General features: G+C 33.6%; 1 protein-coding gene across 3 annotated transcripts in view; it reads left to right on the top strand.

Moving 5' to 3' along the window:
- The window catches only part of LOC129229399 (LIM and SH3 domain protein F42H10.3-like), a 92,815-nt gene that overhangs the window by 55,009 nt on the left and 11,298 nt on the right, over window positions 1–26,508 (top strand). For all 3 annotated transcript variants that reach the window (XM_054863699.1, XM_054863698.1, XM_054863697.1), the window contains exons 3-5: window positions 14,815–14,899; window positions 18,211–18,409; window positions 20,062–20,121. In XM_054863699.1, the coding sequence (XP_054719674.1) occupies window positions 14,815–14,899; window positions 18,211–18,409; window positions 20,062–20,121 (344 nt within the window). The remainder of the gene's footprint in view (window positions 1–14,814; window positions 14,900–18,210; window positions 18,410–20,061; window positions 20,122–26,508) is intronic.

The raw sequence follows: 26,508 nt of genomic DNA, 5'->3' as shown, positions 1-26,508 counted from the left end.
TAAGCATCAATGTCTTTTGTCTTTAAATATTGGAAGAATTTGCCTTTTGACATTTGTGTTATTTGAGGCAGTAAGAAGCAAAGGGATGTAAGTGGCAAAATAAAAAATTTGGAGATAACCAGCATAAATAGTAGGGGAACCTTCTTTATCTTGGGGCAAGAGATAGTAGGGGAGACCGGGGCAAGATGACGAGCCGGGCAAGATGACGAATGTCTTAATTTTTCCGTTTTCTACTTGGAAGCAGCATCAACTGATACTACTAGCTCTTCTATCGGCTCTTCGTTCAGCAATAGTATAAAGACTTGGAAATCGTCATATTTGTGTTCTGAAGCTCTGATTGTTCACCGCTGCCAAGTTATAACTTTTATGTATGTGTAAATAAGCTCGGTTAAAAATACAGGAATGATAGGTCGTTTCTTTTTATTATTTATGAGTAACTTATATACTGCCTATTACCATGAATAAACGTCAATTAATCACCTTCCTTGATGGCAATGAAGATGAATTCTTTCAAACAGGCAATCCGGGGCATGATGACGGGCCGAAACACGGGGCAAAATGACAATACTTCTTTACAAGTCCTGCTTGTAAAGAAGAATATTGTGACCCTTCAACAGAAGGATGGTTTAGTGCTGCAATGCCAAAAGTTGTGGCATGATGAATGTTCCAATTGTGAAAATGGCATTTTTATTTGTGACTATTGTTAGCTGCACTACTAAACCTTCAATATTACGTTGCAATTCATTACGCTTAATTTCATGCTTTGTAAGATGTAAAAACACGGTTATTATTTGTTAAACTATGTAATATATTCAAAAGATAAAATGTGTTCAACCTTTTTCAGTGTTGTCATCTTGCCCCAATAGCCCAGTCAATAAAGGTTTCGTGTCGCAACTAATTTAGGGAAAGCTGAATTTTTGCAGGATGTTAGCACATAAAGTATACACTAAAAAAATACAAAGTCCCGACTCCCACCCCTCTTGCTTTTTTTCCCACCCCCTCCGAAACATAGTAAGAGCAGTACTATTATTATACGTTTTTTGTGTCGCAACTAATTTAGGGGAAAGCTGAATTTTTTCAGGATGTTAGCACATAAAGTATACACTAAAAGAACACAAAGTCCCGACCCCCCACCCCTCTTGCTTTTCTCCCCCACTCCCTCCGAAACATTGCAAGCGCAGTACTATGATTATTCGCTTTTCGTATAGCAACTAATTAAGAGTAAGCTGATTCTTTGCAGGATATTAGTACTTAAATTAAACACTAAGAAATACAAAGTCGCGACCCCCCTCTAGCTCTCCCCCCCCCAACCCTTCCGAAACATTGCAAGAGCAGTACTATGATTATGCGCTTACAGCTCAAAAATTAATCATGTTGCTGAGGAGTTTCTTTTTCTATTTCACTCCTAACAATATGAGAAACCGGTGGTGCCCAACCTATGGCCCGCGAGCCACATTCGGCTCGCGAAACTGATCCACGTGGCCCGCTGTTTTGTGAAATATTACAACTCAAAGAGTACGATTAATGACAATGTTCCAAATTTGGAACCAAATATTTAGAAATTGGTTTATGAAAAACAGGTTGCATTTAACAAAAGAAGCATCAAGTAATGATAAGAAAAATTTGTTTGCAACTTTCCTTCCTTTTTCATTTTCCCATGCCATTTAGAAAAGAGTAAAACATTTTGAAATTTCATATGTGCTCCAGCCAGCGAGAGCGATTTTAGTATGATCTGCGGCCCTTATGGGAAGACAAAGATTGGGAACCAATGTGATAAACAAATTATGTTACATACACTTTTTATGTAGATGTTTCACCGTTTTACTAACTTAATCACATACAGAAAGCTCACTACAAAAATAAGTTCAACAAAACAAGAGCTTTTTATCATTACCTCTTGGGAAGAAATGTTTGAACAAAACTTATAGAAAATAATACAATGGATGATCTGCAATAGTCATTTAGTTGAAATGGAGCATTAATGTAATGTTCACTTTAAGGTGTTACAACGAAAATGCAATATTTTGTTACAAAAGTTTATAGTTCGTTTGTGTCGCTGATAGTCTACAGAATGTTTGGTCCAAAAATATTGTTACAGTGCATTCCACTACAGTGTCCACAAATAGACGTGCAATCGACCCCAGCTTTACGACAGTTACAGTTTGTAACACACAATATTTTACAATTGCAAGATTATTAGTAGGAGAAGTGCATTTGGAGCAGAGGTCATTGTCATGGGCTTAGGTGTCAGTCAGTTGCTTGAAGTACTATATTGCCAACCCCATTCTTCTGCTGGAAGTTTAAAACTTAACCAAGTATTAATAAAATTTTATGTATGAGCAAGTAATAGCAAAAATGTCTCTAAAGTCAAATTTTGATTTAGCAAAACTTTTACCAACTTCAGATGCTCATCAACATCTTTTTAGCGTTTACCATTTGATTCAAACTTGGTTTGATTTTAAACTTCCCCCTGAAGAGTCGGGTTGTCAATTTACTTCAAGCAACAGACTGCTTTCTAAGCTCATGGCGATGACCTCTGCTCAAAGTCAACTTCTCCAACTAATATCTTGCAATTGTAAAACATTATGAGTTACAAACTGTATCTGTCGTAAAGCTTCATTCGATTGCACGTCAGTGTGTGGACACTGAAGTGGAATGTACTGCAACAATATTTTCGGACCAAACCAACAAAATATTAGAAGATGACCCCTTAAAAAAGGCTAAAAAATAATAAAAAAAGTAATATTAAACATTAATAATATCCGCTGCGAGGAAATAATCAGTTGAAATATACTACAGTGAAACCTGTGAAAGTTGAGCACTTGCGTTGGACTATTTTAGTGGTCAGCTTAAACAGGTGGTCAACTTATAGAGGTAAATTCATATGATATAGGACTAATTCTGTACCTGAAATAAGCAGTCAACTTAGACAGGTGGTTAACTTACAAGGCTGGTCAACTTGTGTGTGTGTGTGATAGGTTTTACTGTATTCCTGATTTATTTAATGCAAGACTTAAATAGTTAGCCAAACATTGACATTATTTTGAAGACGACTTTCGGCGACACAAACGAATTATAAACTTTGGTGACAAAAAATTGTACAATGGTAGTAAAACTTAAAGTGAACGTCATTATATTGTTGCTCCATTTCAACTAAATGACTGTCATTACATTATTATCTTTAAATTTTGTCCAAACATTTCTTCCCAAGAAGTATAGATAAAAAGCTATAATTTGTTGAAGTTACTTTTTGCAGTGAGTTTTCTGTATATGATTAAGTTATTAAAATGGTGAAACTGAGCTATCAATATAAAAGCGTATGTAATATAATCTGTTTGTAAGAGTGGTCCCCAACATTTTCTTCCCGAGAACCGCAGATACAAGTAAAATCGTTCTCGCGGGCTTGAGCACATATAAAATTTCAAAATATTTTACTCTTTTCTAAATGAAATGGGAAAATACGGATTACGAAAAAAATTGCAAATCAATAATTGTTGTTATCATTTCTTGATACTTATTTTGTTAAATACAACCAGTTTTTCAGAAACCTATTTCTATATATTTGGCTCCTAATTTGTAACATTGTCATTAAACGCACTCTTCGAGTCGTAATATTTTAAAACAACGAGCCGCACGGATCAGCTTTGCGGGCCGGATGTGTCCCCGTGCCGTAGGTTAGGCACTACTGGTTTATAATATTGTCAGGAATGAAATAAAAAAAGGAACTCCCCGGTAACATCATTAATTTTTGAGTTGTAAGTGTATAATCATAGTACTGCTCTTGTAATGTTTCGGAAGGGTTGGGGGGGGGACTAGAGGGGAAAGCAAGAGGGGGTCGGGACTTTGGGTTTTTAGTGTATAGTTTAATTACTAACATCCTGCCAAAAAAAACAGCTTTCCCCTTATTTTTTGCGACTCGAAAAGCGTATAATCATAGTACTGCTCTTTTCAATGTTTCGGAAGGGGTGGGGGAGGAAGCAAGAGGGGTGGGGGTCAGACTTAGTGCTTAAAGTATACACTAAAAAAAAAAAAACATCCTGCAAAAAAAACAGCTTTTCCCTTATTTGTTGCGACACGAAAAGCGTATAATCATAGTACAGCTTTTGCAATGTTTCGAAAGGGGTGGGGAGGAAAGCAAGAGGGGTGGGGGTCGGGACTTTGTGTTTTTTTAGTGTTTAGGGTAGGTGAGGGTAAAGTCCCGCAGTTTATAGTTTTTGTAACATTGTGGTCAATAAAGAGAAGAATTTCTCGCTATTTCAAATTAAAATCATAGAATGGTTTGTTAGCTATTGCATCTCCTAATTCTAGCTCAATCTGATCATTAATTACGGAGAAATTTCTAAATGAACCGAAAAAAATTATTGCGGGGTTTTATCCCACAAAATGGGGTAAAGTCCCGCATTGAAGGGGTAAAGCACCGCAATGCAGATCTTTACCCCATTCAAGATAATTATGGATAAAAAAAGGATGACTGCATGAAAAAAAAACACCTAATATAACTCTTTATAACGTTCTTCATTAGATTAGATTTTTAAAGTTGTACTTTCATGTCTTTATTTAAGTTATCGAATAAAGTGAAAAGTCTCATTCTGACTCTTTTCTGTCTTTCTATTTTTGGATTCATTGGCTTTTTGGCCTGTTTTCTTCTTCTTTTCTTCTCTCTCTCTCTCTCTCTTTTTTTTTTTTTTTTTTTTTTTTTTTTTTTTTTTTTGACATTGGTGTTGTGAAAATTAACTTATGTCGTTTTGACTCCATATCATGCTCTTTTCTGTTTTTCGCACTCCTTTCCTCTCCCTTTCCCACAACAAGCTGTTCCTTTTCCATAGCTTTTCCCATTCGTCCTACTGGACCGCTTCGAAGCAATTGGGGGTTCTTTCTTTTTCTTGCATAGGTAAAATAGGGAGGGATGTTGTGCTGAAGAGGGTTCATGGCACACGCCGCAGTACTCAGCTGCAACAGTTTTGGCAGCATTCTTTTCCTTAGGAGCAGCGTGTAGAGAAATTTGTTTGGTATCCGTCTGCAGACCAGTTTCGCCCATGTTAAATATTTGGTTGGAGCTGAACTTTCACTTTTTTAACGCGAATTCTATAACTGTCAAAGTATTGTGAGAGCTAAACCCTGTTTGAAACCCATGGCTCTGGCTACGCTGGTTTTGATTAGAAATCGCAGAGACAATCTATTTCTCTTCATTAACTCACTTGCAAAATCCCTAACAGCAAGTTGGGATTGAACACAAAATTGAGGTTTTATTTAGTTTTCCTATGCATACTATAAGGAAGAAACCTCGGAGATTTTAGAGTGAGATCAAAAAACCGCCGATGGATAGCAATACAAAAATTTACCAAATCTTTCTTTCTTCTTACTCTGCAGTAAAGGTTGCTCTAAATCTTCCAAGTTTCTCACCTCCCCGTTTCTTCAGTCAATTCCAGCTAGTTCTTTCATTGAACCCAATTTTAACGGCTGCTATGCGAATAGATGAGCATTCTTCTATTAATCTAAGTGCTTCATTGAGTTAAACCTCCGTTATTGCTCTTAAATATATTTTCCTTTTGTACGTCGTGGAGTAAATTGCAAAAATTAAAAATATGTTTTAACTGAAACGAGCGTAAAAAATGTTATTAAAAAAATAAAATATCCATATAATCCTACCCACATTAAAATTTGTTAGCAAATACGAACAAACGAATATTTTTTTTTAATGAAAAGAATTGCCCAAATCACATTCTAAAGAAAAAAGAAATAGGGGAAAACTGGCAATTTTGGGTCAAGTACGAATCTCCGCACTTTTGTAGCTGCGGGGATTTACCTCAAAACTCCTGCGGTGATTTACCCCATTTAGCCACTTTCTGGAAAAACCGCCGCCATGTTGTTTTAGAAAACCCCCAAGAAAATTATTTCAACCCGAAAGTAAAGCTTAAATTCAGCAGTACCGTCAAGGAATTCGCCGATTCTTTTCCTCAAATCCCGCAGTTTGTACTGCTTAAATAATGTAACAGAAACGTTACATGTAAGTAGTAGAAAATTGACTTTCCTCATTTTCTTACCTTGAGAGTAACTCACCGAGTCAAACTTTCGTGGAACAATTAGTTTCAATGAGACAAAACTATCACCTGATGGTCAACTTTTTACTCGATTGAGATCAGTTCGAAAACTCGGTGCGGGTTTTTACCCCATGCGGAGCTTTACCCCCACCTACCCTACTTGGTGTGCTAACATCCTGCAAAAATTCAGCTTTCCCTAAATTAGTTGCGACAAAGCCTATTTTTTTAGCTTCATTGACTGGGCTACAAGGCCAAAGTCATCTTGCCTCAGTACTGGGGCAAGGTGACGATTTGTTAAGGTTATAAAAAAAATTAAAATATTCTTTATTTATTTTATTTGAAAAATTGAATAGTATTACATTTAATACTACAAAGGACTATTCTAACAGCTCATGTAAAGTTAATTTTATTATCCTTAAAAATACATTAATAAACAACAAAAATTGTTAGCATAGTCATCTTGCTCCGGTCTCCCCTACTATTTGCACCGGTAGGTGCTGCTGTACGGAGTGATTTAGAAACAAAAAGAAAGGGAAAGAAAAAAAAAATCAACGAAAGCCCACTTAGGACGTTATCTTCAAACGCGTTTTACTCAAAAATTGAAAATGGCCACTTACATCCCTTTGCTTTTCACTGCCTCATTTGTATTTGACACCTTATGTCTAAGTTTGACACAGGGATGCAGTGGAGGGGAGGGGTCATGGCGCAGACTGTGCCACTGAGTTTTTGGAGGGAGGCTCTTGCTTTGTTTGTGGGGGACGGGGATGCGTCCTTGCTCTTGGAGAGTGAGCACTTCTTGGTTTTAAGTCATATTTCCAAACCTACTGTAGTATTTTATACACAGGTAATGATTTTTATGATTCCCCCCCCCCTCTCCCTCGCCAAAAAAGTAAATAAATTTCAGGCTTCGCTAGTGATTTGATTTCCGTACTTGATGGCGTTTTATGGAAGACCGGGATTACTAGTTTTTTTTTTTTTTTTTTAACTCCTGAGAAAGAAAACTTTTTGTTTCATTATGCTTTTAGGGGACCCTGAAATTGAATTTTGCTTTATACCGAGATCGGAACGCCTTGCATGTCGCATTCCCTTTTCGTTCTCAGTCAATTTTAATGAGTTTTTCACCTTTAAAGAATCTGCATATTCGAAACTAGTTCCAATGAAGCAAACGCTTTTGGGCTGTTTTCAAATCGTGGCCCCAATTCTAACCAGTTCCGGAGGTTCTGTTGATCTCGCACTTTTGTTTCTCCCAAGTTGGTCAGAACCGTTATAATGGCAATCAATGTGCACCCATTTCCTTTTACAAGAACAAGGCAAGCTAGGAATAAAACATCCCCGAAATGGAAAGTGCAAAATAGTTTCCACCATAGAATCCTTCTTCTTCGATGTAATAGCTATTATGAAACTATCTACTCATTCAAACATTTTGTACAATGAGCTTTTGAAAGTAATAATTTGTATTTGTGGTTATTTCAATTTGTTTTCTTTTGCAATTGTGTGTGTGTGTGTGTGTGTGTGTGTGGTTTTTTTTTTTTTTTTTTTTTTTTTGAGCCATCACGATTGCTTATTGTTCTCATTTGACCGTCTTTGATGTTCGTGCCTTTTTCAACCTCCACCGTCACCTGCAGGCGCGACTTCGTCCCCCGGTAGCCGCTCCTAGTCGGTGGCGTCCATGTCCTACACACGCACACGCTCATACATATACGCACTCACGCACATACACACACGCGCCTTTACACACATACACACACGCCAACGTAAATACACACAGGTCTACACGCACACACAAGCCTACACATACACAACTGTACACGCGTAACCGCATAAGAGGAGGGACAGGAGCCGTTTCTAGAAACAAGTGAGTAGGGTAGTAACCAATAAGTAGGATCCTGTCGCAACTCGTGATTGCGAAAAACATAATTTGAATTCAAAATTTCGAAATTCAAATTGTTTTGAAAATTCAAAAGGTTTTAAATTTTTTTATTTTATTTATTTATTTATTACTAGCCGCCTGCGGCGACCAGCTGGTTCGCCTTTTTACGCCATTCGCCTTTTTGCGCCAGAGTTGCCGCCTTCGGCGGCTGCTTAGACAATTTAGCGACGGTATTAATCAATGTTTTTCTCTTTATTCTCAATATTATCATTCGCCTTTTTACACCGATGTTGCCGCCTTCGGCGGCTGCATAAACAAATTTCGTGGCGGTATCAATCAATCTATATCTATGTATATCATTAGTAATTTGAATAAAATATTTTCTAGATCTATCTCCAGTTCCGTCGTTTGCAATATTTTTAAAGGAGGGGGAGACACAAACGACGTACTCTTCATGCAAATTTTGTCGAAAAATAACAAAAAGCACTTCCACTTTTATGTAAAAGCATTGTTTTTTCAAAGTCATGGTGTGTGTGGGGAGGGGGGCACTGCCACACCCCGTTGAAATTCCTTAAATGACGGGCATGCCTCTTTCTTGCTGTCCATCTGCTATATCGAACTCTATATTTGTCTGTCTATCAATCTTTACGATCTGCGCATATCTACCTCCTGACAGTACAATCTTTTTTTATTTATATAAGTATTAATTCGAAAACACAAAAAACATTTTTTGTCCACTCAACCTCTATCTATCTCTGTATCTACCTAACCTAACCGCCAATTCGTAACAGAAACGAAGATCATGCAAAAAATCGCGGACTTTATTTATTTAATCAAAATAGCCCACAAAAATAAAAGCTCTATGTTCCCCGTAGTGTTCAAAAAGTAGCGCTTGCAAAAAAAAAAAAAAAAAAAAAAAAAGTGAAGAGAGAGGCAAACGATTTCAGTTGGATCACGTGATGAGGTAAACTCGGAACTCAGCCGGCAAGCGAACAGCGCGCGTTGTGTTCTGCCATTAAAAAAATTGTAAAAAAAAAACTATTGCGTATTTTTCAAAACTTTTTTCTTCTTAAGGGGGCGGAATGTTTTTACTATTACCAACTAAAATTTTAGAATTGAGGGTTCAATACTTGTCGCAGGATGGATTTCGAAAAAAACTAAACCCAGAAAAAAATGTAAAATAAAGGTTTTTTCAAAAATCTATAAAAAATACAAAAATTGCTCTATCTTCAAAATTTTTTCATTCATCATATTTAAAATTAAAATTCCTACACAATAGTACAAAAAATATCCGTCTGGCGCGATTGGTTCGGGATCTGTGAGGTCAAAAGTACTAAAAAGTGCTAAAAATAACATAAAACATTAAATAACTTTTTTTCTAATTAAAATATCAAAAATCGAAGCCCGAGGTGCACATTTTCAGCAAAAACTGCACCTGTGTACCAAATTTTATCTTTCTAGGCCTTACCGTTTTCCCAGGATGCGCGCCACAAACACACACACACACAAACATCTTGTTTTATTATATGTATAGAAGATAGATTATTATTATTATTATTATTATTATTTTTTTAAGCAATCAATAATTGTTTTCAACGTTATTACTCTCACGTTACCGCAGATGACGTTTATTAAGAAGACTAATTTTCGTCGTTACGAATCGTTCGCTTTTTCGTTCATTCACCCCCCCCCCCCCCCAAGCTTTGCTCAAGCAAATTTTACAGCAATAAACGGAGAAGGGAGGGGAGCGATTCTTGTGTAAAATCACGTTTTTTAAGGAAAAACACCCATAAAGATGAACTTAGATGGGCAAACTTCATCGAAACGCAAAATCTCCAGATTACTAATTTCTATTATTTAAGCTTGATAAGAAATAAAAATATTTTTACGGTGTACTCTGTAAATATTATCTGCATGATAAATCTACGAGTGCAAATTGCCCATAATAACCGTATCTTAATTACCGGTTCTTTTTTATAGACGTGCGTCGAATCATCTAATCAAGAAACAAGAAACACAATGAATAGGGTCCCATCGCAATTCGTGATTGCGAAAAACGTAATTTAAATTCAAGACTTCAAAATTCAAGTTTTTTTTCCACAGTGGGTCTATTTTCCACTTGGTTCCCCCCCCCCCCCATTACGTATCAGTTATTTTATCGCACGTAAAAACGCGTCTCTTTTTTTATTAAACTTCATCATATAAATGAAGAACTTGTTCATTGAGTTTTTAAATTTAAGTGAGATTATCTGTTTCCGCACTGCCCTTGAAAACGTAATACGCACATTCCAGATCCTGAGTTCAACATGTACTTGGAATATTGGAGAAAAATAAATGTTTGCAATTTTTCTGTTTTTCCAGACCTAAAAGGGGGCAGGGTACTTTCGGATAAAGAAGCACTTCAATTCAATTAAAAGGAAAGGGCTATTTTTATTAGAACTTCTGCTGTGGACAAGTGATTTTTTTTACGTTTTGTATTACATAATATGCATACAAAACTCAAGTTAAGTAATAAAATGCTTTTGAATTCAATCAATTAAAAATATATGAAAACTGAGAAAAGTTCAGATTTATGTTCAAATTAAGGAAAAGTAGGTTAAGGGAAACGAGATTTACATTTCAAGGTCACTTGCTCTTTAGTTTGCTTTTGCAATCAAGTTTTGCTTAAACTTCAAAGAAAGGTATAAAAGAAGCAGGGCACATCGAACGTTAACTTAAAAACGGCAGGGCGCTGCGCCCTCCTAAAAATGCCTTGGGGAAGCACTGCTTTTGATGGAGGATATCGCTAATACCGTCTTAAAACTTTAGAATTTTGTGAAGGACCCATTAGAGTTCGGAAATTTGTGGGGTTCCGTTTTTAAAGTTCGGTCAGTAAACCGACTCGATTACTGCTGAATATACTCCTGCCAGTGAAGGCGTATGAAATCGTTGGGAAATGTTAGTTTTAATTTAGTTGTGAAAGTTATTGTTTTGCGATCTTTTCAATCTTGGGGCTTTTGATAGGTCTATCATTGAGGTTATGTTTCGGGAACTTCTTTTCTTAACGCTTGGATCAGATTTCAATGCACAGGGCGGCGACTGATCAGGGAGATCAGGGAAAAGTCAGGGAACTTTATTAATCAGGGAAATATCAGGGAATTTCGAAAAAATAACAAAAAATCATTGAAAATTGATTTTATGAAGAAAATTTTTTTTTTTTTTTTTTGTTTTTTAAAACTAAGTACTCTAATTCCCTACGCATTTTCCGCCAATTATCTGTTCAAAAAAAAAAGTAAAATTAATGAGGTGCGATTATACTCTGCCGCATATTTTGTGCATCTTTTTTCCTCAACATCAAAGTATTGAATCTTACTTATTAACCACAGGATGAACTTCCTAAGATTGCTTCTGTGTCTGTTAGGTTGTTTATTTTACCTAGCTTGAAATTTCCCTTTACGCTTTCAATGCTACGTAAAATAAACAACCATACAGGCAAAGAGGGAGCCTTCATTAATGCCTTAGCTTCTTTGCCTTTATTCCATTGTCTCGAAGTAGTCAGCGTACTGTAATCACGATTTCAAGAAGAAATCTTTGGTTTCTGAATTAATACTATAAACGCTTAAAATTTATTATTTCTTCACGTTTTTAATTTAATTGCTAAAATTGAACTTTCAATAAAAAAAACTTTGTTTTTCGCCGTTATACTATTTGTTGTCACCGCAGATTATAAAGGTTTTCTTTTCTTCGGACTTAGTGATTCTTTAATTTTATAACCAAGTTGTATTCTTTTATATATTTTGAAATTAACTAATTGCTTTTTTTTCTTTTCTTTTTTTTTCCTATCATTTCAAGGTTTTTTTGTTACAAAAGTAATCTAAGATTTTTTTTCGTTACATACTGAAATCATTTGAAATAGAGTTAACTTGTGTACTTAAGTACATATCTTTATTTTTTTATTGTTAAAATGCTGTATTCATTCATTAAAACCTATGTTCTTGTTAGAGAAAAGTTCTTTATGAATGGATGTCAAATGGTTTCATCTGTTTTGCATAAATATGTCAATTAGTTATATAAGAATAACTACATTATTTCCATTCTTTCGCTATTACTTGTTATTCTTGCAACAATTATTACACTGTTTGAAATCTTAGTTCAAAATAATTTCAATTACTTTTTAGTTATGTCATAAATACACATGTTTTAAAGAGTAATTTTGATAGTTTCTTAAAATTCTTATGCTAAGTGGTTTCTGGAAGTGAAGTATTTTTTGTTTTTAATTTTCTATAATCTTTCCTTGTAGAAAAATTTAATATATTGTTTTGTAAGTTTTTTTCCCTCCAAAAAAATTGACTTGATATGTTTTTTTTTAAAACCATTTTATTGTAGCATCTTTTTAAGATATATCTTTAGTTCAACAATTTTACACAACTTAAAACGTTTAAAATACTGCATTTTACACAAACATACAATGGATTTCAAGTTGAGCAAAGAAAGAAAACCATTTTCATTGGTAACGTAAATCAGGGAAATTTGGTGAGCTTAATCAGGAAAATCAGGGAAAAGTCAGGGACATTTTTTTCACAGTTCCTGTCGCCACCCTGTTGCACTACTATCAGGGTTGCCAGATTTAAGAACAGTAAATACGGGACAGACTTCTAGGAGTGAAAAGGGGGGGGGGGGGTATTTTTTAAGGTTGAGGGCAATTACTGGATATGGTGTATTTTTAAGGGGTGCTTTCCGACGTAGAACGAAATTCATGAAATATCTGAGAAATCCAATTGTATCAAAGCATTAAACTTTTAAAACTATCGCAGATCAAAGTATAAAAATCGTTTTCATTGCTATTGCCGACGCACTCGCAGGCATGGCTGGATTTGGAAGTGTGGAGGCCCCGGGGCAACGAAGGAGTGGAGACCCCTAATCAGGGTTCAAAAAGATCATCATATTTTCGAAAATATCCGATACTTTGATATATATCCGAATATTTTGACATAAATGTATATATCCGATATTTTCGATCAGCACTTTAATAGTAAATACATCCTGAAGTTACTGCTGTTTATTTTTTATATTATTATTGTTATAATTTATATTGGAGAAAAACATAAAATTTGCTGACCTGTGAAAGTTAGGATATTTTGTAAACATTTTATTGTGCCCTTTGTTGTGGAGGCCCCGGGGCAGTAGCCCCGTTTGCCCTCCCCTAAATCCGGCCCTGTGCGCAGGGGTATATTTCCAACATTACTCAATGAGCCAAGAGGAAGTCATCATTGGTCTGTCGCCCATGATAAAACAAAAACCAAATTGAAACGAAAATAATTTTTGCATTTGCTGCCACATGATTTTCTTTTTGCTCTTTTTTTCACATTTTATGCTTTACTTAATTTTTCCCTTAAAATAATGCCTCGTTTTGTAAAATATTGTAATAAGCTAGAATACGGGACTTTAGCCGTCCCGTATGGAAGTTCCCCGGGACGCGGGACAATTTTTCAAAATACGGGACTATCCCTTGAAATCCGGGATGTCTGCCAACCCTGACTACTATAGTGTAGCTCTGGTTAGTTGAGCTATGACCTTGACAATGTTCATCTCTTTTTCGGGTAAAACAAAGGGGTATTTGGAGCTGAGTTGGGTTACTTTCGCCGTACGTTTGCTACTCAAACTATCCGAACTCAAATCCGCTCCAATAACACATTTTTTTTATTGAACTCCCCAAAAAAAGAGGTGAACATTCTCAAGGTCATAGCTCAACTAACCAGAGCTGCACTATACAAAGGTCTCACTTTGGGTGGTACAAACTAGAAATCGTCGATATTACGAACCGCCCGATGCAAACAAGAAAGAACGCGAAAATACTTAAATCAACGTTTTCTTGGCCGAAACTAAAAGTTATCAGAGTTTAGTTAAAAAATACAATAAAATTTTCTTTGAAAAAGTCAAAGAATCTATTGTATCGTACGATTAGAATTTCGAAGATATGAGTGGTGTATCCAAAGTTTTGCATTCCAACTCCATTTATATCTGTTGTGTATTGAAATATAAATATTTTCCTGTTTTTGTCAGGAATAGGAATTGTTTCTCTTAAACTTATCTCCAATCGGCTGGAAAATTGTTTTCGCATAATATTTTCAGACAAACTATTTTTTAAATAATTTGCTCGTATTGTTACGAAAATTGTTGCTCTCTTTTGTTTTTACTTAATTATAAATTGTGAATTATTTGTGTAGTTCAGGTTTAGTAGATCTTGAAATGAAGCGGTTGTTAAGAATTAGGATAAAACCAGAAGAAGCAGAAAACAATTTTTCGTCTTGAATCATTTGTCGCATTTCTGATTTTTACGGAAAAGGCATTTTGTTATCAAAATGGTGGAATTCTAGTGTAAGGCTGTAAATCTTATTCTAAGAGCAGTTCAAAAAGTTATTGCCATTCAGGCCCGTCATCCCCCCCCCCTCCCACGGATTTAAAAGCATTATGTAATCATGTATATTTGTACCCTATAAAAAGTATGAAATATAACCCTTTGCCCCCCCCCCCCCGGAATTTTTCTAATTGACGGCACTGACTGCAAAGCGCCCAAATTAAACTGTAGGAAAAAAACTTATTTTGAAAATAATGCATTTAGGCTTTTTTAACGTTAGATTTTATCTACTTAAAGATTTAATCCTTTTTTTGAAGTGATTAGTGTTTTTTGCTGTTATGCTGTTTAAAATTTGAATAGTTATGATTTTTTGAAATCTGGTCATTCTTTTTGAAACACCTTGTATAATTTTGACACAATTTTCGTTAATAGGATGTATCTCTTCAATTTTTATGTTCTTTTTAAAATTAATCTTGTTATGACACATTCTCAAAACTGAAAGGTTAAAAAATATTTTAAAAAGAAAATCTTTTGATTGAAAATGCTTAAAAAAGTTTTTATTTCAGGCATTGTCCTCAGGCCAAACACACTGCAGTAGCAGACACACCAGAAATTAGGAGGCTGGCAGAAAACACAAAGCTGCAAAGTAACGTAAGTTATGTTGAGTTTTTTTTAATTTTGAAGATTTTTTTGTTTTATTTTCAAGCCCATAACTTCACAAATGTTGTTGAAGCAATCTGTATAGGAAAGAGAATCAGGATAATGGCCTTCAATCAGAGATGTGATTCTAACGACCTTTAAATCTACCGGTTCCTAAAAAAAAGACCATTAAAAAATTCTGTTAAATTTTAAGTTTGATTGGAAAATGACTATCACCTTTTCATTTTTATACCGGGATAGCAATCGACACATAACGTTTTCGCTATGCACGTTTAACTCGACATAAAGCAGGTGGTGACAGCTAGTCTGATTTTGTTATCTTTTTGATCCCCTCCCCCAGGCCCAAAACAATGTTTCAGTTGAAGTAAAATAAATAAATAAAAGGAAGATAAATGCATCATATTACCCGTCGGCTAATAATAGTGTAATGTAAATATGAGTCTGCAATCCCACGGAACGCATATGATAGAACGGTGATCTGTTTAAATGTGTTTTTTTTTTTTTTTTTTGTACAAAAAGACTTCCCGAATGTTAAGTTATTTCGGTAGGGATGGATTGCAAAAACGAACCCTTTAAAAAATCGCAATCGGGGCCGAAACAGACCCTTCACAAAATGATCCGCTTTCATTTGACTTTGCATAAAGTCGATTCTTAAATGCCTTAGTTCCTTTTTTTTTTTTTTTTTTTTGTATTTTCTGTTTGTGTTAGGTATTATTTCACCTACATTTTTTTAAACTTGGAATTTATGGCATTTTTACAAAAATGATTAAAAATTTTCCCTTTGATAAAGAAATTTCTTGACTTGCCCCTGTTGAGTATGAAAGCTATCAGTGGAGGTTGAAGCAGGCATGGGCGGCCGGTGGCTGGTGCAGTAAAAAGTCGGGGGGACAAAGGAAGTGCGAGGGTGGAAAGGGGGCGGACTCTTTGAGCTGTTTTTTTTTTCTTTTCTTTTCTTTTTGTAAAATAACACTATATTACTGTTTAACACTACTGATTAAATGGCATCCTAAAAATGTGGAATAGGCCTCAAAAATTGGGACTAATGGCCCCCGTAGTCTATCCCCGTTCTAATTCAAAGTTCCATTCGTATAAAGTAACCTGAGAAAAGTTTATTTATTTTGAATTTTAGTTTTTGTTTTCATGAAATAAAACAATCCACCCAGTAAAAAATCATTTTTTAATTGATCATAATTTTTGTAACTCTGAAAAGTGAGGGGGTAGTTGCCCCCTCTACTCCCGGTGGAGCTACCTACGAGAGAAAGCACAATAGTTGAGCTATTTTAAACTTCAGATCCTCATTTATTTACTGCTTTCCATATGTATTAGTTTAAAAATCCGGTTTAATGTTGCTATTTTTTTTTCTAAAAGTTTTTTTGCTCTTTTAAAGCTGGCGTTACATTACTATTTTCTTCATTTTTAAATAGTATATAAAACTTTATGTATAGTAATTTTTAAAAAAGACCGTTCTCATCTGATAGCAGCAAGCACTTACTGTTTTAACTTTTAATTTATTAAGTATAAATATGCTGATGCTGAGATCAGAAAATGAATCAGTATCTTAGATCCCTGCATTTTAAAGTCATATCTGCAAGCAAATGTTTGTAATGTTGCTTTTTTTCTTACATTAGCTTTATTGTAGCATAATTAATTATTTATCAATTACAATTTTCTTCTTTAAATGTTATTACTAAGCATTGCATATAAACTTACGTGTTTTAAATATTATTGCTCTTTTAATTATGTGCCAGTCCCTATTTTTTATGCAGTTCAAAATCCAGTTGCATCTGCTTCCGTATCAATCGCTCATTTTTGTTTACTACATGATTCTACTGAGTAGGCATCAGTAACTTTGTGTTGACCAGTATTTTCAACCCATCCTAAAATATTTTATTGTTTGCTGAGAATTTTGAATGAGATAGAAAATTTTGAATGGGTGTGGTGTAACACAATCATTGTTATACCACGCCCATTTAAAATTTTCTATCCTGTTCCATCCAAAATATGAAGTCAACAGCTTTCGCCAAACTTTGCTATAATGTTAACCAGGCTTAATAAAGAGATAGTTCATGAAGATTTAATGAAATTTAATCTATCTAATTATTTGAAACGTTTAGGATGGCAATAGATATCTGAAGTCCAAGAATTTTCTCCTAGGAATAAGAAGACAAAAGTCTGGAGAATTTTGTCTTATTAGTTCATGAAGACTTTCACAAAGTTTAAGCTATCTAAGAATTCGAAACGTTTAAGATGGTGATAAATTTCTAAAGTCAAGGATTGTTCTAGGGAAAATAAGACAAAAGTCTGGAGAATTGGAGTTAGTCAAATATCAAAAAATATTTCTCAGTTTTGAAAATCCTGTCAGTTATTGTGCCTATGAAATGCCTATTATTATACTAGTAACAGGATACTTACTTTTTGCTGGATGTGGGAAAAAACATCCTGGTAAAAATACCCTTCTGTCACTTTTTGCCAAAGTGACAAAAATTGTTTGCTTCATTTGCAGCTATATTGCTAAATGTTTTCTAAAGTGGTGACTGAAGTTTTTTTTTTCTGTAATGTTTTTTTTCTCTTATTGTAAAAAAATGTAATAAATACTCAAAATAGTGCAATAAAACTTGAAAAAAGAAAAGTTTCTTGATGGAACATGCAAGTATGTTACATGCAGTTAGTTGAATCTATGGACTTTGATTTACACATTTATTATCAAAAGAACGTACTTTTTACTTCCTTTTGCAAAAAAGGAAGTATTGTATTCGCAAAAAAATTTTCACTCAAAAATCGGCCTTAATTTCCATTTTTCTCACCCCCGAATGAATGGTGAGTTTTTTTCGACACGACCACATGTGGATATATCTAGGAACGTACAGACACCAGAAATATCCATTTTGAGAACCCCCGAGTTAATTACAACGAATTTTCTCGTGACGTACGTATGTATGTGTGTATGTATCTCGCATAACTCAAAAGCGGTATATCCTAGAAAGTTGAAATCTGGTACGTGGACTCCTAGTGGGGTCTAGTTGTGCACCTTTAATTTTGGTTGCATTCGAATGTTCCTAAGGGGGTCTTTTGCCCCTTTTTGGGGGGAAATCATTGTTAATTTTGATGTAAACTCAAGTTGTGTTATTATTTGTTGGACACTTGGCTATATATCGCCAGTCTTTTGGTTGCCAAGTTTTGTCGCTCTTTTACACATTGAGATTTTCCTAAGCTGACAGTTATGTTTTAAGTATTATTACTCAGTTTAGGTTAATATTATTTACTTATATGAGCATTATTATTTTCCTTTTTGAAAATATTAGGTGAAATACCATGAAGACTTTGAAAAGGCGAAAGGAAAATTCACACAGGTTGCAGATGATCCAGAAACTCTTCGGATTCGCAACACTTCTAAGATTATCAGCAATGTATCTTACCATGGAGAACTCGAGCGCAAAAAACAGATGGAACAGAAGCGTCATTTGGTCCCAGAGAAAAATGGGGTTTCTGTTCCACTGAATGGTAAGTGCCCTATTTTCAAATGAGGCAGTGAGAAGCAAAGGGATACAAGTGGACTATTTTAAGTTTTGAGTAAAACGCTTTTAAAGATCCGATCCTGGGTAGGCTTTCATTGACATTTTTTTCTAAATCATGCTGTACAGCAGCACCTGCCATGGCTGCTAGTAGAATCTCTTGCCCCAAGACAGGGGAGAGGTTCACCTACCATTTGTACTGGTTATCTCCAAATTTTTAATTTTGCCACTTACATCCCTTTGCTTCTCACTATGTCAAATGTCTTTCATATGTTTATAGAGTTTAAGGGTTATTTTAAAGAGTTAAAAATAATCATAATAATAATGTAATTGTGGTTATCGGTTTCACAGTGGAAAGACTTACCAATTGCATTTTATGACTTAATAATCAAGATAGGTAAAAACTGGTTACTTTAAGTATCTGGATTTTTTTCTTTTGTTTGTAGAAGACTAAATCTGCTTCTTACGTTTGTAACGTATGCATTTGAAAATATTCTAAATAATCAAAATTAATATCACAATTAGTACTTCCTTCACAGCTGAGAACAAATGAAATGTTTATGATTAACAGTTTTTAAAACTACTGTTTTCCCATTAAGGCTTAAATTTGTACCCTTATCAGCAGAGTATCATTTGCACGCATAACCCAAAAATACTGATAATAAAATCTCCGTTTTTATATCTCCAATGCTGGTAGGTGTGAATGCCTAAATCACTTTCACTCAAACCAGGAGAATTATTAGTGAGCGACCAGCTGCTATGCCAGTCTTAATTCACTTTTGCTCAAACTATCATTATTGACAATCGACCAACTGCTGCTTATTAATCCAGAAAAGGTAAAAAATCACTGAAAATTAACATTTCAATTGATATCTCCATTTATTAAAGTTTCAAAAAGATGAGACCAAGTTGTCCATGACTTTCATAAATCTTTGAACAACATGTGCAAAAACAACAAATATTTCAAGTTCTTGCAATGCTATGTTCTAAGAAGCATTTTTTAGGTTCTGCTCTGTTTCAACATCAGTAAATGTAATTGCATTCCTTTTTTTCTCAAAACAGTCGAAATCACACATGTCCACTCTTTTAGGTATAACCCTTTAGTTTGGGTTTAAAAAAATCAACATTCTTTAAAAGTTACATTATTAAACATCATGATTATTCAGGTAAAGTCAAGGTAGGACTAAGTTTTTTTTTTTTTTTTTGAAAATACAAAGGAGCAGTTAGCAAACAAAGTTTGCTTTAGGTCAAAATCACCCCTTCCTGTTAATCTGGATCTTAAGTACGCCAGCTTTTTCATTTTGTCTCTCGTGCTTGACCATTTTGCTAGATTGGCAGGTCTGAAACGGCTTGCGGCAACCACTCCAATGAAAAAGCAAAGTTTTGAGAAGTCAAAAGTACAATTACATTTCAAAAATATTTGGATGTTTCAATAAACTATTTAAAGACCCTTTTTGGTTTACTTCCCCTTTATATCTTACTTTTAGTAAGCTTTTAATGCCCATTTTATGTCTGTTACTTAGGAAATGTATGATGGTTTTTATTTAATTGTATATTTATCTTATGGTAAAATATTTATAATGTCATAATCTACATCTTTTCTTAACACAGTGAATTTCACAAAATCGTTCTTTTCTGTAGGCGGAAACGATATTAGCAGTAGTCCAGATTTAATTGAATACAGTGCTCCCCCTCAAATTGGTAAGTGCTTAAAGAATACTGTACTAAATACAGCATGATTGTTTGTGAAGTGTTTTTGTTGCATGAAGGAATGTTTTATATTTTTGTTTGTTCTACTCTAACCTATGATACTAAACATTTTCATGGAGCTGTAGCAATTACTTGGTATGGTTCTTGATTTTTCAACTTTAGTGCAAATTTTTCTCTCTTGTTCATGTGTTGTGACTAATACTCTGTTGATCTGATCTTTGAGACACTGGTAAATAAGATTTTGAAATGTTTCTTAACTTTGTTTTATTTTGGAAAATTTTAATACATATTTTTTTCTAAGAATAAAATACCTAAACAAAAAATTGGAACATTTGATTACTTTCAACAACAAAATAATAATAAATGATAAAACGTTAAAGAAGTCTTAGTAATTCTTTATTTATTTCTTTTTTTATTTTATTTATTAATTAATTTTTTTATTTATTATTAATATTATTATCTTTTTTTTTAAGATAGTGGAAGATTTGCTGACTTAAAAACTAGTTGTCTTTTATATGATAGATGAAGCTTAAATCCCCATAACTTGAGCAGAATAATGTAAATTCCAATTTTTTAATGTATCAGTGTTTTTTGATTATCTTAGAATATTTTAGGAAGGTCTTTAGGAAAATAGTTTATAGTCTAATTTTATCAACTAATGGCATCATAAAAAGCAGTTATTTTTGAGGCAAGTAGCTTTTGAAATCTATTTTGTTGTCTTTGAAGTCAATAGCTTTTAAATTTTTTGCTACCAGAAAAGATTAAATTCTCCCCCCCCCCTTTTTTTTCTCCTTTTTTTTCTTTTTTTGAACCTATCAGGTGTAGAGGCTAGTAAGCTAAGCTGACCAACTCATTCAAATAATGCCAAACTTTGGTTTGACCCTGGTTACAAAAAGGAGGTGTGTGTTTTCAGATACTGACAATCTGTTAATTGTACCTACTTCCCCTTTAAATATTCATCTACTAATCTGGCTCAACATTGTGTTGGGTACAATCCTGATAAAACCATCACCAACTCATGGTCCCTTGAATATTTTTTTCTTTCTATTATGGGCCTAAGTTTCATTAATTGAATTTAAAATATGTGCGACGAACTTTAAAAAAAAAAAGAGAGAGAGATAGTAAGGTTGGTACCGCCATAACCTTATAGAACTTCAGTTGTGTTTCCTTTCTCGTTTTTCCCTTTAGGGTTCTACATAAGTGTTGAAACCTATGTAGTTTGTTTCGGACATCATCGTCGTGGTCAAAGGTGATATCAAATCCTAGGTAGATAGAAATAGTTGCAATAGAAAACTGAACATAATATGCTTTTTGAGAAAAATTACCTAGTTTTAGTTTTAGATTTTTTTGTGTACATCTATATCAAAGTAACATGCTTGGTAATTGAAAATTTAAACCATTATTAAATATTGCTTCCAATGTTATATTGTTTTATGTATAAAATAATTAATTTATACATAAAACAACTAATTTCTGAAACAATGTAGTTGTTTTAATATTATCATTTTATATTTGATTAAAGAAAGAGAGTGATTTAATAAAGTTTTAAGAAGCAAAATCATTATTATTTTTCAACTATGTTGTTGTAATATAATAGTGTAGAAAGCTTTTCGAAAAATGTACATTTTTTGTGAGAATAATTACTAAACAGTTTGCTACTGGACAATTTGTTAGGAAAACCAATTTTTTTGCGAGATCTTACTCCTACCTTTGTGTTTAGGCTGTCACAATAAAAAATCACTAGATGACAATGCAGTACCTTCATGGATCACTAAACATTTGAGTTATCTTTGCATAGATAATTTAGTTTTATAACTAAATATGTTAACCTTACTGCTCTTGAGATAGGGAGTGGTGTACTAGAAGTTCAAATGTGGTATGTAGTTTAATCCACTGTACTCAATTTTTTCCCTCAATTTTTGTTTTGAACTCAAATTCATTCAATTTTAATTTCTCAAAAAGTTGGCACCCTGTAATAATTAATAAACTTTTATTGTCCCCCGAAAGGAGGTAGCCAAGTGTTATGCTTAAGATGTTCCCTCAGGGATAACAGACAAAATTGCTCATTTTGCTCAAGCAATTGAGCAAATTGAGATTTATATCTCATGAGGTTGCAGCATGATTAGGTACTCTTCATTTGATGATATATGTAAGCTTTAAATTAGAGCTCTTTCACAGCAGGTAATCTTAACATTTTGAAATCTGATTTAAATACCCATTTTAGAGCTTTAAACCTCTGTTTTTTTTTCAGTATATGACTACATAATCTTCCTCTATGATAGTCGTTCAAGAGATATTAATTTTCATATTTTTCCAAGAAACAAATATTGCTTTCAATTTTCCGAGGACTTTGACGGTCCTTGAAAGTCCTTAAATTTCGTTTTGGTTACTCGGGACCAATCATATTTAAGAGAAAATTACCACTTTTTTCCTATTGATGGAAAATAAATTTTTCTTCAATAAAGTGAAACAATTTCTCAGGTGTTGATAAAATCTTCTTTAAACACTTTTCACAGAAAATTAGTTTTTTTTTTTAAAGTATAAAGTGATGTATTCTACTTTTTTACTTTACTTGAATACTAAATTCGGAGCACAGTTTCTTTCTAGCAATTTCCTCCTTGAGAATTTTTGAAACATTCACCCCAGTTTCCCCTGTCTCCCCATTAAATTCTACATCAAGACAACTGTCCTGATTTCATCCATCATAGTTATAAAATTCTTTTGCATCTGGTTGAACAAAAAAAGAGCTGTCAGTTTCGTATAACATATTGGTACTTGAACCTGAATGGCAAAATGTTTAAAAGATGCTGATTTTAACGTGTACATGGTTTTAAAATAAGAATTATAAAACATGGCTCATTTTTACCATGCACTAAACAAAGTGATGTAAAATAAGTTTTAAAAGATATTTATACTTGCTGCGTGTTTGGATTTCTGTAATCTGTGTATTAAACTTTTGGCGACTCATTTGTAAACAGTTTGAAAGTTAACTGTAATTCCATCAAAATGTGAAAAAGAGCGTAGGAGCTAAAATCTTTTGCAAATTAAGCATGTGTGTTACAAAGGTGTGAAAAAGAAGTGTTCCTACTTATTCTGAATCTATGTGTTCTGAGTAAATCAGGAGAGTTCTATTAAAAAAAAAAATACTGGAACAAAGATTCGTCATTTCTTAATTTTATTATTTTGAAAGTTATGACTTTTACCTGTTGGAAAAATAAAGCAGTGCTGATTATTTTTGATAGTTACGACTCTAAATGCAGGGCTCCCAAATGGTCCGCTTTTCCCGCCAAAGTCCGTTTTTTAGGGTAAAGTCCGCTTTAGACCGCTTTTTAACATTTTGGTCCGTTTAGTCCGCTTTTGTATTGTTTTTACTAAAAAATCAGATTTAAAAAATTTTCATTACATTGAAAGATACTGTGTGCTGACTTATGTTAAGCCCGAACACGCTGCCGCGGCGCCGTTTTTCTATTGAACTTGACTTTCTGGTATTATTTCGCTCTTTCGCTTCAGATTGACGTCATTACTCCTCCTCCCACCGCTGTAACATGGAAATCTAGCAAATGGAGAAGTTTGGGGGAAGAGTTATGACGTGAAATCAAAGCATTTTGCTACCGATATTTTTCACGGGTTCGTACGCACTTGAAAAAAATCAAGAATGTTTCATCAGTGCAATTTTCTGAACTTGTGTTCGATATGTAGCATCGCGAAAAATTACTTCCTGTGTTTGCGAGTTCAATCTTTTTGCATCTTGTTAATATTTTAATGTTTTTGACAATCAGAAGTTACTTTAACATTCATTAACTTAGATTAGCTTATTTTATGTTTAATTACAATAGATAATAAACTTTTTTTTCGGAACCATGATAACATCAAACTTTCTTGGACTTCGCCGAAAATTGCTTGCTGGGTTTTGAGATTTCAATCTCTTTGCATCTTGTAAATATTTTGATATTTTTGGCAATCAGAAGTTATTTTGACACACTCCACCATAGATTAGCTTATTTTTTGTTTAATTTTAATAGATAAGAGACTACTTTTTTTTTCGAAACCATGGCAACATTGAACTTACTCGCACTTCGCGATCTTTTTGCATCTTGTTAATGTTATGATATTTTTGGCAATCGGAAGTTATTTTGACATAACACCTCCTTAGATTAGCTTATTTTTTGGTTAATTTTAATAGACAATTAATTTTTATATTTTTGGTACCATAGCAACATTGAACTTTCTCGCACTTCGCGAAAAGTGCTTGTCGTGTTTGAGATTTCAATCTTTTTGCATCTTGTAAATAATTTGATATTTTTGTCAATCAGAAGTTATTTTGACACACTCCACCATAGATTAGCTTATTTTTTGTTTAATTTTAATAGATAAGAGACTACTTTTTTTCAAAACCATGGCAACATTGAACTTACTCGCACTTCGCGGAAAATTGCTTGTCGTGTTTGAGATTTCAATCTTTTTGCATCTTGTTAATATTTTGATATTTTTGGCAATCGGGAGTTATTTTGACATACGCCATCATAGATTAGCTTATTTTTTGTTTAATTTTAATAGGTAATAAACTACTTTTTTTTTTTTTCGAAATCTTGGTAACATTGAACTTACTCGCACTTCGCGGAAAATTGCTTGTCGTGTTTGAGATTTCAATCTTTTTGCATCTTGTTAATGTTATGATATTTTTGGCAATCGGAAGTTATTTTGACATACGCCATCATAGAATAGCTTATTTTTTGTTTAATTTTAATAGATAATAAGCTTTCTTATTTTTGGAACCATTGCAGCATTGCACTTACTCGAACTTCGCGAGGAATTGCTTCTTGTCTTTGAGATTTCAATCTTTTTGCATCTTGTACATATTTTGATGTTTCGCGCAATCGAATGTTATTATCACATATGCTATCCTAGACTAGCATATTTTATGTTCAATTTTAGTCATGTTTAGTTTTAGAGAATATTCTCTTTTTTTTTGGAAATTATGCCAACAGTGAACATACTTCGCGAAAATTTGATTCTCTTGCGCAAGATTTCAATCCTTTTGCATCTTGTAATTATTTTAATATTTTTTAAAATTGGAACCTGTTTTGACATGTGCTACCTCAAATTTTTTTATTTAATTTTATTTTTAAAAACTAAAAAACTTTGTACCCTTATTTTTTTAAGTACTCATAATGAGTATTTTCAATTTGAAAATATAGCTCTATGAATCTAAACTTACACATTTATTCATTACATTAAATTATCCAGTAAAAGCAGGCTCAAATTTACATTCAGTGTATTTATCACTTAAGCAGCATTTATATATTTTTGGGTATGGTGACTTTAATAAAAAAATTTTCTTTCTCACTAATTTTTATATGTACTTGAAGACAGTTACAATATTTTTTTAGTGCCCGAACAAATAATTCATACATATGAAGAAATGATTTGGATACTTAGCATACTAATAAATGATTTGCAAACCTCTAATATTTTTGAACTTAGTCAGTTAGTAGCGTAGCTAGAAATTAACTCCTGCTTTGGTGTTTGGTCATAAACTCTCATATGTATATAAACTTACCATATTTTGGCTGGAAATATGTGTAAAAACCAAGGGCTGTGGAGGGGGAGGGGGACCTCCTGGCCTCCAAACTATATCTTCTTGTCTTGTGGTACCTTATATCAAAATGAATTCTATTTAAACTGGTTATGTGAAAAATTTTGTAAACTACTATGTATACTAAGGTGTTTACTGTAATAACTGTATCTAAAAGGTCTTTATTAGGTATGCACTGATTGATCGGTCACTCGGGTGATTATTTTTAACTAGGCAGTTTTTACCTGTTAAGTAGTAGAAAATTTATTTTACAATTAAAGTTACTCTGTAAGATGGTCAGTCACATGCTTGCTTGTCACTCCCTCCCCCATCCAAATGTTTGTGTGAATAATATAATTCAATGGATAAGAAGTTCAGATGTACAGAAGGTGATAAGGATTTATCATTAAAAATCATTATTTTGGTTAATTAACGAATTATCTTCACATATTTATTGCCAGGCAGCTAATTTGCCGTTTGGTGCTACCCTGGGTTTAACTATGCATGGTCCTCCCAAGGTCCTCTTTTTAATCCTGACTGGTCCTCTTTGGTCCCCTTTTTGATTCAAAGTGGTCCTCTTTTACCCTTTTCTAAGGCTAAAATGTGTTGGGAGCCCTGTAAATGTTAAAAAATAATAGAATTTTGCATTGGGGAAAAAAATTTGGAACAGCTTTTATTATATTATTATTTTATTGCATTATATTATTATAACTATTTATTTATTTATTTATTTATTTATTGAGCTGAGTTGAAATATATTTTCCCTCTCCTCTAGTTTTTAGGATAAGATCAAGATTATAATT

This window comes from Uloborus diversus, chromosome 9, assembly GCF_026930045.1.
Source record: "Uloborus diversus isolate 005 chromosome 9, Udiv.v.3.1, whole genome shotgun sequence".
In the NCBI taxonomy this organism is placed as follows: Eukaryota; Metazoa; Arthropoda; class Arachnida; order Araneae; family Uloboridae; genus Uloborus; species Uloborus diversus.
This window is presented reverse-complemented; position numbering and strand designations above follow the sequence as displayed.